At 24.4% G+C, this 12255-nt stretch overlaps 3 protein-coding genes across 3 annotated transcripts; 2 read left to right on the top strand and 1 right to left on the bottom strand.

Moving 5' to 3' along the window:
* Positions 1-1436: 1436 nt before the first annotated feature.
* LOC135923899 (uncharacterized) lies at positions 1437-9810 on the top strand. Its single transcript, XM_065458901.1, has 5 exons — positions 1437-1577; positions 1620-1652; positions 1927-2055; positions 9473-9739; positions 9806-9810. The coding sequence occupies exons 1-5, from the start codon at positions 1448-1450 to the stop codon at positions 9808-9810; spliced, it is 564 nt and encodes a 187-aa protein (XP_065314973.1). The 5' UTR covers positions 1437-1447.
* A 107-nt stretch (positions 9811-9917) lies between these two features.
* LOC135923892 (uncharacterized) lies at positions 9918-11033 on the top strand. The gene has a single exon (XM_065458888.1). It carries the CDS (start codon positions 9918-9920, stop codon positions 11031-11033), a length of 1116 nt encoding a protein of 371 aa, XP_065314960.1.
* Positions 11034-11142: 109 nt separating this feature from the next.
* Positions 11143-12219, bottom strand: LOC135923884 (uncharacterized). Its single transcript, XM_065458877.1, has one exon. The coding sequence runs from the start codon at positions 12217-12219 to the stop codon at positions 11143-11145; it is 1077 nt and encodes a 358-aa protein (XP_065314949.1).
* Between the last annotated feature and the right edge of the window lie 36 nt (positions 12220-12255).

Raw genomic sequence — 12255 nt, 5'->3', positions numbered from 1 at the left:
ATGTATATCTTGAGTCTTATATTTTAGAATACTAATAAAATGAATTGAAGAACTTGCTAAAATCATCAGTTGAGGTGAGAATTTATTTTGTATTGATATAGATAATTTAAAAATAATGATCGAGCCATTTGATCCATATGGGTTAAAGGAATCTGGGTGGTAAAGGTTAATTGGAGATTATTTGGTGGATTTTTTGAGGGTATAATAGATAGAGGTATGGAATATTTTGCATGAAGGGTGGTATTGTGTCTTTTTAAATGTGTATATCTTGAGTCTTATATTTTAGATTACTAATAAAATGAATTGAAGAACTTGCTAAAATCATCAGTTGAGAATTTATTTTGTATTGATACCGAGAATTTAAAAATATAATAATAATAATGATGAGGCATTTGATCAACGTTCAAGCTACAAAATGGCGCTACAGCTGATTGCAATGTGAGGATGTTTTTAATGAATGAATCGCCAATCTATGTTATATATATCATTGGTTGTTCACCATTTGCCATGAATGCAGGGATTTATCAATATAATTTTATGTATTCAAACTTTCAAATTAGAAGCTATCAATTTTAAATTAGACATAATGCTATTATAATATGTGATGGTATTAGGTTATTTTAAATCTATCAATTCTCTTATATTTGGATAATGCTAATATGTATTTTAAGAATTCAATCTGTCTTGATTTCTTACCATTCTACACCACCTGTCTTGAAAGCAGGAATTTATCAGTGTAAATTTTATATGTTAAAACTTAAAAATAAGCAGCAAACAATTTTACATTATAGACATAATATAATACTATTGTAATTTGTGATGGAGTTTGATTATTTTAAAATTTAATCAAATCTCTTGTAATTAAATAATGCTAATACATGTATTCCAAGAATTTAATAATTATCATCTGATTTTGAATTTATAGATATACAGAAACATAAACTAAAAGTTTACAAATATCATTAAACTATAATCCTGAAATGATAATATCAATTATCAGCTGATTTTGAATTCATAGCTAAATTAAATACTCCTAAAATGATAATATAAAAAATTATCAACTTAATTTTAATTTATAGCCATACAAAGTTACAAAGGCAAACACCTTTATCAAAATATGGAAGTAATAATTTGCCTTTATGGTATCGGGCCGATCCGTTTGTCTGTCTTTTGTCATTATACCATTTCGTTTCAATTTATCGAAAAATTTCATCTAATTTTCTCCACGCTTCTTTTAGAAAAATTTCAATAACCTATTTACTTTGACCACAACATGCAATGGTAAATTATTTAATATACATTATGTGATTTATTGTTTTCTAGATGTTTGCAAATATTTGACTGCAAGAAGAGAAATCTAATTTTCTCCATGCTTCAATTTTTAGAAAAATTTCATCTAATTTTCTCTACTCTGTAAATGATACCTTCCTCATTCTCCACTCTGTAAATGATACCTTCCTCATATAGAAGGTCAAAATATTATAAAAACAAAATATATTTTACCTATAATTCACCCACCTGCAATGGAAAAGGTTACAGTGTAAATAACCTATTTACTTTGACCACAGCATGCAATGGTAAATTATTTAATATACATTATGTGATTTATTGTTTTCTAGATGTTTGCAAATATTTGACTGCAAGAAGAGAAAGTTTTTACAAAATAACATAAAATATTATACTTTAAATTTAAATAATTAATCAAAATTTTGTTAATATATTTTCTTTTAAATTTTATTAAAAATAGTTTATCTAAATTATGATATAATATTACACTTTAAATTTTTTTAAAATAATTAATCAAAATTTTGTTAATATATTTGCTTTTAAATTTTATTAAAAATAGTTTATCTAAATTATGATATAATATTATCCTTTAACTTTAATATAAATAACAAATTTTTTTTAAATAAATTTTTCCTTAAGTATCTGGCATTCTGGCTGGTGATGGAGACAGAAATGTGGTGATATCTGGGGTCTTTTTGGAAGAAGATCAAGAACCCGTTTCTTCCAATCTCAATCAAGTGCAAGAGGCTGGGGAGAGTGTTGGAGGAAGTATTTTACAAAATAACATTATACTTTAAATTTTTTTAAAATAATTAATCAAAATTTTGGGGAATGACTAAAATACGCGTCCCCAAAAACTACGCGTCCCTACGCGTCCCCGGTCAAAACGATTTATTTTTATTAATATTAATAGGAAATCTTATTAAGCTTTATAAGATGAGTTAGAAAATGTTTTTTTTAATTTAAAAAAAATACGGTAACTATATAAAATTTACAAAAATTTATTTTTTTAAAAAATAAACTACGCGTCCCCGGTCAAAATACAGTTTTTTTTAAAAAATCAAAACGGATTCATATTTAGCTTATTAAAAGAATACAGAATATGTAAATATTATATTTTAAACTATTTTATAACTTAGTGATTTTTTCAAAAAACACTTTTTTTTCAAAACACTACGCGTCCCCTGTCAAAAAACCTTTTTTTTTAAAAAATAATAGCAGATTCATGTTTAACTTTTTAAGGAGATTCAGAAAATGGTATTAATAAAAAAAAAATTTTTAAAAAAATTTTTTCCAAAAAAATTTTTTTTTGGCTAAACTACGTCCCTACGCGTCCCCGGTTAAAAAACCGTTTTTTTAAAAAAATAAAAGCAGATTCATGTTTAGCTTTTTAAGGAGATTCAGAAAATGGTATTAATAAAAAAAAATTTAAAAAGAAATTTTTTCCAAAAAAATTTTTTTTTGGCTAAACTACGCGTCCCTACGCGTCCCCGGTCAAAATACAGTTTTTTTAAAAAAATCAAAACGGATTCATATTTAGCTCATTAAAAGAATACAGAATATGTAAATATTATATATTAAACTATTTTATAACTTAGTGATTTTTTCAAAAAACACTTTTTTTTTCAAAAACACTACGCGTCCCCGGTCAAAAAACCGTTTTTTTTAAAAAATAAAAGCAGATTCATGTTTAGCTTTTTAAGGAGATTCAGAAAATGGTATTAATAAAAAAAAATTTAAAAAGAAATTTTTTCCAAAAAAATTTTTTTGGCTAAACTACGCGTCCCTACGCGTCCCCGGTCAAAATACAGTTTTTTTAAAAAAATCAAAACGGATTCATATTTAGCTCATTAAAAGAATACAGAATATGTAAATATTATATATTAAACTATTTTATAACTTAGTGATTTTTTCAAAAAACACTTTTTTTTTCAAAAACACTACGCGTCCCCGGTCAAAAAACCGTTTTTTTTAAAAAATAAAAGCAGATTCATGTTTAGCTTTTTAAGGAGATTCAGAAAATGGTATTAATAAAAAAAAATTTTTTCCAAAAAAATTTTTTTTTGGCTAAACTACGCGTCTCCGGTCAAAATACAGTTTTTTTTAAAAAATCAAAACGGATTCATATTTAGCTCATTAAAAGAATACAGAATATGTAAATATTATATATTAAACTATTTTATAACTTAGTGATTTTTTCAAAAAACACTTTTTTTTTCAAAAACACTACGCGTCCCCGGTCAAAAAACCTTTTTTTTAAAAAAATAAAAGCAGATTCATGTTTAGCTTTTCAAGGAGATTCAGAAAATGGTATTAATAAAAAAAAATTAAACTACGCGTCCCCGGCCAAAATACAGTTTTTTTTAAAAAATCAAAACGGATTCATATTTAGCTCATTGAAAGAATACAGAATATGTAAATATTATATTTTAAACTATTTTATAACTTAGTGATTTTTTCAAAAAACACTTTTTTCGAAAACACTACGCGTCCCCGGTCAAAAAACCGTTTTTTTTAAAAATAAAAGCAGATTCATGTTTAGCTTTTCAAGGAGATTCAGAATAATTTTGGTAGTTGAGAATTCAAATAAAATATTTAAAAAAGCCAATGTCTAGCCCATATTTAAAATTAAAAAATTTTCAAGGATATCTATTTTAAATTTTACCCAAGTTGATTTCTATCATAAATGTAAATTATGATATTTCTAATACCCTTACATTGCAACATTTTTACCTCTTTTTCTCCTAAATATTAATATTTTTATGAAATATATTAATAAAGCATATTTAGTATCGTATACACCTAACTAATTAGTAATTACCCATCAACCTCGTCATTCTGATTAAATTAAATTAATTTTATAAAAAAAAATTTTTAATATATATATATACAAATATTTCAAAATATAAAATTGACGGGGGGGCTCAATGGTTAGAACGTATGCCTTCCGAACGATAAGTTGCTAGTTCGAATCCCGGATTGCCATAAAAAATTTTAAAAAAAATTTTTTAACATTAGCGTGATAATAATAGCTCTCGATTTATTTAACATTAAGATGATAGGAAAGTTGATAGAAAAAAAAAATTTTAACATTAGGAGATAGGAAAGTGAAATTAACGTTAAAAAATATCAAAGTTGATAGAAAAAAAATACGAAAACGTTCATTTCTTGATTACATTTATAGATAGATAGATATATATCATATTAAATCAATGTGTTAAAAAGCTAAAAAATCAAACAAAGTTGAGTGTTCTAAATCTGATTGATGAATTAGAAAATATTATAATTATAATTTATTTTTCATTTATGTTAGTAATAAGTTTTTTAAAATAACTTTCTAATCTTACATTAATAGTTAAAATTTATCATTTTATGTTTTGTATATGGGAGACTGGGGTTAGGACCCCGGGCTTGGCAAACCACTTAATCTCATTTCAAAATTAAATATCCTAATATAGTTTTTATTAGTTTACATCTATAGACAAAAAATCTTTTGAAATATTAAATTATTAAAAATTTTATTTAAGAAATAAAATTTTGATGAAGTTTTCAAAAGATTTTTACATGATATAATTTTAATTATAATATATAATCATTTATATGTAAATTAAATTTTATAGTTAATTTTAAACACTCTTCTATAATTTGGAAATGTTCAATGTGTATTTATTATATCTAGATATATTTCAATCATAATTTGTCAATTTAGAGCTAGCGGCGCTTGCTAAACCATACAAGTCAATTAAAGCAGTTAATAATGAAAAAAATTTCAAAATCTTGTAAAGGCAATTCATGTCTGTTTTATAATTGGTGTTTAGGATTTATGCTATCATAATCTCTCCTTAAGATCTTTATTTTTTATGTCCAAAATGTTTATTAAATTAACCAAAATTAAGTTTCAATTTTTATATAAAATAAGCCTCAATTTATAAGTATATGATATATACTACAATACAACAAAATTATTCTATTTGTATCATTATTAATAAATAAAAATACATTTCAATTTATTATGGCCTTAAAAAACCAATGGTTTAGGAAGCCCCTTGAAGTGGTTTGCCTCACCCCGCTATTGGGGATTGTTAGACATATATTTGATTTTTACAAAAAATAAAATTTAAAAAAAATAAATATATTCTTAAATTTTTTTATAAGGCCCCTTTATAAAGTTTTGTTTTCGGTATCTAATCATATTTTATTTTTTATATTATGTAAAAAAAAACCAGAAACTATAGCCAATTTTTTAAAAATAGGTTAGACTAACCGCAGTCTCTCCTACTATATTCACCAAATTTATAAAACAAATAATTTTATTAATCAGATAAATATACCATTTATTATTTCAAGAAATATACAATTTATTAAATATAATAAGATTACTAAAACATAATTTTTAATAAAATACCATTTATATTACATATTATTATATACAATCGTAATAGGTAAAAAAATGTAAATATTCGTTTGTTGTAAAATAATGTGGGTGTTTCAATCACGGTAGTCTTTATAGAATGTTGTTTCCGACGTATCACGATTTAGTTTTCCATTTTCAATCATTGACCAAACTATAATATGATGTTGTTTTCATCTTCGATATCTATTTATAGTTTATATAATAATATAATATATTTATTTTTATATGCCTTTTTACCTTCAATAATTATAGTCAAAAATTTCAAATTATAGGACTTTAATAATTGGTAATATTTAAACTTAAAAATAACTATTTATATTGTTATTACAAAAAAATAATTGGATGCATTGTTCTAACTGTACAAACTTTCTCTAATATTAGCTAAACAATATTACATTATTTATACTATATTAATGATTTGTCCCGCTATTGCTTTTGATCTTATATTTAATATATTTTATAGTTATAATATTATGGTTTTAGCCATAAAAATATTAAAATTATTTTCATATTTTTATGGCTAAAACCATAATATTATAACTATAAAATATATTAATATAGTATAAATAATGTAATATTGTTTAGCTAATATTAGAGAAAGTTTGTACAGTTAGAACAATGCATCCAATTATTTTTTTGTAATAACAATATAAATAGTTATTTTTAAGTTTAAATATTACCAATTATTAAAGTCCTATAATTTGAAATTTTTGACTATAATTATTGAAGGTAAAAAGGCATATAAAAATAAATATATTATATTATTATATAAACTATAAATAGATATCGAAGATGAAAACAACATCATATTATAGTTTGGTCAATGATTGAAATTGGAAAACTAAATCGTGATACGTCGGAAACAACATTCTATAAAGACTACCGTGATTGAAACACCCACATTATTTTACAACAAACGAATATTTACATTTTTTTACCTATTACGATTGTATATAATAATATGTAATATAAATGGTATTTTATTATTGACAAATTATGATTGAAATATTATCTAGATATAATAAATACACATTGAACTTTTCCAAATTATAGAAGAGTGTTTAAAATTAACTATAAAATTTAATTTAGATATAAATGATTATATATTTTAATAAAAATTAAAATTTTGTCATGTAAAAATTTTTTGAAAATTTCATCAAAATTTTATTTCTTAAATAAAATCTTTAATAAATTAAATATTTCAAAAGATTTTTTGTCTATAGATGTAAACTAATAAAAACTATATTAGGATATTTAATTTTGAAATGAGATTAAGTGGTTTGCCAAGCCCGGGGTCCTAACCCCAGTCTCCCATATACAAAACATATAAAATGATAAATTTTAACTATTAATGTAAGATTAGAAAGTTATTTTAAAAAACTTATTACTAACATAAATGAAAAATAAATTAATAATTATAATATTTTCTAATTCATCAATCAGATTTAGAACCCTCAACTTTGTTTGATTTTTTAGCTTTTTAACACATTGATTTAATATGATATATATCTATCTATCTATAAATGTAATCGAGAAATGAACGTTTTCGTATTTTTTTTCTATCAACTTTGATATTTTTTTAACGTTAATTTCACTTTCCTATCTCCTAATGTTAAAATTTTTTTTTTCTATCAACTTTCCTATCATCTTAATGTTAAATAAATCGAGAGCTATTATTATCACGCTAATGTTAAAAATTTTTTTTTTAAATTTTTTATGGCAAAACGGGATTCGAACTCGCAACTTATCGTTCGGAAGGCATACGTTCTAACCATTGAGCCCCCCCGTTAATTTTATATTTTGATATATTTATATATATATATATTAAAATTTTTTTTTATAAAATTAATTTAATTTAATCAGAATGACGAGGTTGATGGGTAATTACTAATTAGTTAGGTGTATACGATACTAAATATGCTTTATTAATATATTTCATAAAAATATTAATATTTAGGAGAAAAAGAGGTAAAAATGTTGCAATGTAAGGGTATTAGAAATATCATAATTTACATTTATGATAGAAATCAACTTAGGTAAAATTTAAAATAGATATCCTTGAAAATTTTTTAATTTTAAATATGAGCTAGACATTGGCTTTTTTAAATATTTTATTTGAATTCTCAACTACCAAAATTATTCTGAATCTCCTTGAAAAGCTAAACATGAATCTGCTTTTATTTTTTTAAAAAAACGGTTTTTTGACCGGGGACGCGTAGTGTTTTCGAAAAAAGTGTTTTTTGAAAAAATCACTAAGTTATAAAATAGTTTAAAATATAATATTTACATATTCTGTATTCTTTCAATGAGCTAAATATGAATCCGTTTTGATTTTTTTAAAAAAACTGTATTTTGGCCGGAGACGCGTAATCTGCTTTTATTTTTTAAAAAAAAAGGTTTTTTGACCGGGGACGCGTAGTGTTTTTGAAAAAAAAAGTGTTTTTTGAAAAAATCACTAAGTTATAAAATAGTTTAATATATAATATTTACATATTCTGTATTCTTTTAGTGAGCTAAATATGAATCCGTTTTGATTTTTTAAAAAAAACTGTATTTTGACCGGGGACGCGTAGTTTAGCCAAAAAAAAATTTTTTTTAAATTTTTTTTTTATTAATACCATTTTCTGAATCTCCTTAAAAAGCTAAACATGAATCTGCTTTTATTTTTTAAAAAAAAAGGTTTTTTGACCGGGGACGCGTAGTGTTTTTGAAAAAAAAAGTGTTTTTTGAAAAAATCACTAAGTTATAAAATAGTTTAAAATATAATATTTACATATTCTGTATTCTTTTAATAAGCTAAATATGAATCCGTTTTGATTTTTTAAAAAAAACTGTATTTTGACCGGGGACGCGTAGGGACGCGTAGTTTAGCCAAAAAAAATTTTTTTGGAAAAAATTTCTTTTTAAATTTTTTTTTTATTAATACCATTTTCTGAATCTCCTTAAAAAGCTAAACATGAATCTGCTTTTATTTTTTAAAAAAAACGGTTTTTTGACCGGGGACGCGTAGTGTTTTTGAAAAAAAAAGTGTTTTTTGAAAAAATCACTAAGTTATAAAATAGTTTAAAATAAAATATTTACATATTCTGTATTCTTTTAATGAGCTAAATATGAATCCGTTTTGATTTTTTTAAAAAAAGTGTATTTTGACCGGGGACGCGTAGAAACGCGTAGTTTAGCCAAAAAAAAATTTTTTTTTTATTAATACCATTTTCTGAATCTCCTTAAAAAGCTAAACATGAATCTGCTTTTATTTTTTAAAAAAAAAGGTTTTTTGACCGGGGACGCGTAGTGTTTTTGAAAAAAAAAGTGTTTTTTGAAAAAATCACTAAGTTATAAAATAGTTTAAAATATAATATTTACATATTCTGTATTCTTTTAATAAGCTAAATATGAATCCATTTTGATTTTTTAAAAAAAACTGTATTGACCGGGGACGCGTAGGGACGCGTAGTTTATTTTTTAAAAAAATAAATTTTTGTAAATTTTATATAGTTACCGTATTTTTTTTAAATTAAAAAAAACATTTTCTAACTCATCTTATAAAGCTTAATAAGATTTCCTATTAATATTAATAAAAATAAATCGTTTTGACCGGGGACGCGTAGGGACGCGTAGTTTTTGGGGACGCGTATTTTAGTCATTCCCAAATTTTGTTAATATATTTTCTTTTAAATTTTATTAAAAATAGTTTATCTAAATTTTGTTATAATATTATCCTTTAACTTTATTATAAATAACAAATTTTTTTTAAATAAATTTTTCCTTAAGTATCTGGCAATCAGGCTGGTGATGGAGATAGAAATGTGGTGATATCTGGGGTCTTTTTGGAAGAAGTTCAAGATCCTTTAACTCAAATCATAGAACTACCTCTACATTTCCCATTCTTAGATGAAAGTTTTATAGATGAAGAAGATGTAGTAGATACCTCCATTGCAGCTAATAGCTCTGATACTTTTCCAGTAATAGTTAATAGCATTCAATCTTCATTCTTAAATATCGAACAACCATATAATTTTATTCTTTCCCCAAAAAATCGTAATTTATTATATTCCAATAATATTTATATATACATTATAAATTTGGGTTTTTATTTAAATGTAGACTAAAGCATTGTACCGCTAGAGGTACTTTGTTAAATAGGAAGTTTACATTAACCAATTTTCACAACCATTCTGATGAATCTGAGGAAGAGCATTATGCAATTTTAGTAACTATGAATAATCTTAAAGAACAAATTCGAGCATACCCCTACCAAAGCAAACGTAAAACATATAATCAAGTTATGCGTATTAGAAAAATGGATCCACTCGTTCAACTCCATCCTAATGCTCTACCAACATTTATATCTGTGAAAAGTATTATGAATCGTGTTATTAAATCATTGAGACCTCCTTTACCTCTTATAAATTCTGATATCCGATTAGACAGCGATTATACGTTAACACTAGATAATAAAACATTTTTAATTTCTAATGAAAATAATGAATTATTAATATTTTCTACACATGAATTACTTGAATGCCTCTGTAATGCTGACCAAATTTTGATGGACGGTACATTTTTTTCGTGTCCATTATTATTTAAGCAATTATACACTATTCATATGATTAATCATACAATAATTCCTTGCGCATATATATTGTTGCCAAATAAAAAGAAAGAAACATATTTTAAAATGTTGGATCTTTTAAAAAATTATTGCCTCTCTATAGGTTTTTTATTTTCTCCTCCTAAAGCACTTATAGATTTTGAAATGGGAGTACTTAGAGCTCTCGAAGAAATGTTTCCAACCATTTCTGTCAAGGGATGCTACTTTCATTATTGCCAATGTATTTTAAGACGTATACAGGGTAATAGATTGGCAGCATTTAGTCGACTTAATCCTGATTTTAAGAGATTTTATCGCAGACTCATGGCGATATCCTTTTTAACTGAAATGGACATACCATTGGTATTGTCTGAATTAAAGAGTGAGGTAGAGGCCTTTAATTTAGATCCCATAAGAGATCTTTTTACATATTTTAAAAATACTTGGATTAACCTAAACGCAAAATTTAAATATAAGATGTGGAATATGTATGATGTTCAAGGAGTAAGAACAAATAACCATGTTGAAGGATTTCATCGTTCTCTAAAAGAGTATATAACATATTCTCATCCTAATTTATATCTTTTTATTGATATATTAAAACAAATACAACAAGATATGGATATCAAATTCATTCAATTGCGTAATGGGAAAAAAGTTACTGAAAGGAAAAAAAAATACTGTATAATAGACGAGAAATATTTTTATATTATGCTACTTATACACCAATGCAGTATTTAGATAAAATATCGAGATATTTAATATCGAAAAAAATTAATGAGATACCTGCTGACTAGATATTGAATTTGTCCACTCATTATTATTTTTCATTATTAAATATCTTGATATTTTATCTAAATACTGCATTGGTGTATAAGTAGTATAATATAATTTCGTATATTATACAGTATTTTATTTTCCTTTCAATAACTTTCAACCCAATACGCAATTGAATGAATTTGATATCCATATCTTGTTGTATTTGTTTTAATATATCAATAAAAAGATATAAATTAGGATGAGAATATGTTATATACACTTTTAGAGAGCGATGAAATCCTTCAACATGGTTATTTGTTCTTACTCCTTGAACATCATACATATTCCACATCTTATATTTAAATTTTGCGTTTGGGTTAATCCAAGTATTTTTAAAATATGTAAAAAGATCTCTTATGGGATCTAAATTAAAGGCCTCTACCTCACTATTTAATTCAGACAATACCAATGGTATGTCCATTTCAGTTAAAAAGGGTATCGCCATGAGTCTGCGATACAATCCATTACCCTGTATACGTCTTAAAATACATTGGCAATAATGAAAGTAGCATCCCTTGACAGAAATGGTTGGAAACATTTCTTCGAGAGCTCTAAGTACTCCCATTTCAAAATCTATAAGTGATTTAGGAGGAGAAAATAAAAAACCTATAGATAGGCAATAATTTTTTAAAAGATCCAACATTTTTAAATATGTTTCTTTCTTTTTATTTGGCAACAATATATATGCGCAAGGAATTATTGTATGATTAATCATTATATGAATAGTGTATAATTGCTTAAATAATAATGGACACGAAAAAAATGTACCGTCCATAAAAATTTGGTCAGCATTACAGAGGCATTCAAGTAATTCATGTGTAGAAAATAATAATAATTCATTATTTTTATTAGAAATTAAAAATGTTTTATTATCTAGTGTTAACGTATAATCGCCGTCTAATCGGATATCAGAATTTATAAGAGGTAAAGGAGGTCTCAATGATTTAATAACACGATTCATAATACTTTTCACAGATAGAAATGTTGGTAGAGCATTAGGATGGAGTTGAACGAGTGGATCTATTTTTCTAATACGCATAACTTGATTATGTGTTTTACGTTTGTTTTGATAGTGATATGCTGTAATTTGTTCTTTTAGTTTATTCATAGTTACTTAAAATGCATAATCCTCTCCTTTAGATTC

Source organism: Gordionus sp. m RMFG-2023, chromosome 1, assembly GCF_954871325.1.
Source record: "Gordionus sp. m RMFG-2023 chromosome 1, tfGorSpeb1-WG-v2, whole genome shotgun sequence".
Lineage (NCBI taxonomy): Eukaryota > Metazoa > Nematomorpha > Gordioida > Chordodea > Parachordodidae > Gordionus > Gordionus sp. m RMFG-2023.
Note: the sequence above shows the minus strand (reverse complement) of the source record. Positions and strands in the feature narration are given on the sequence as shown.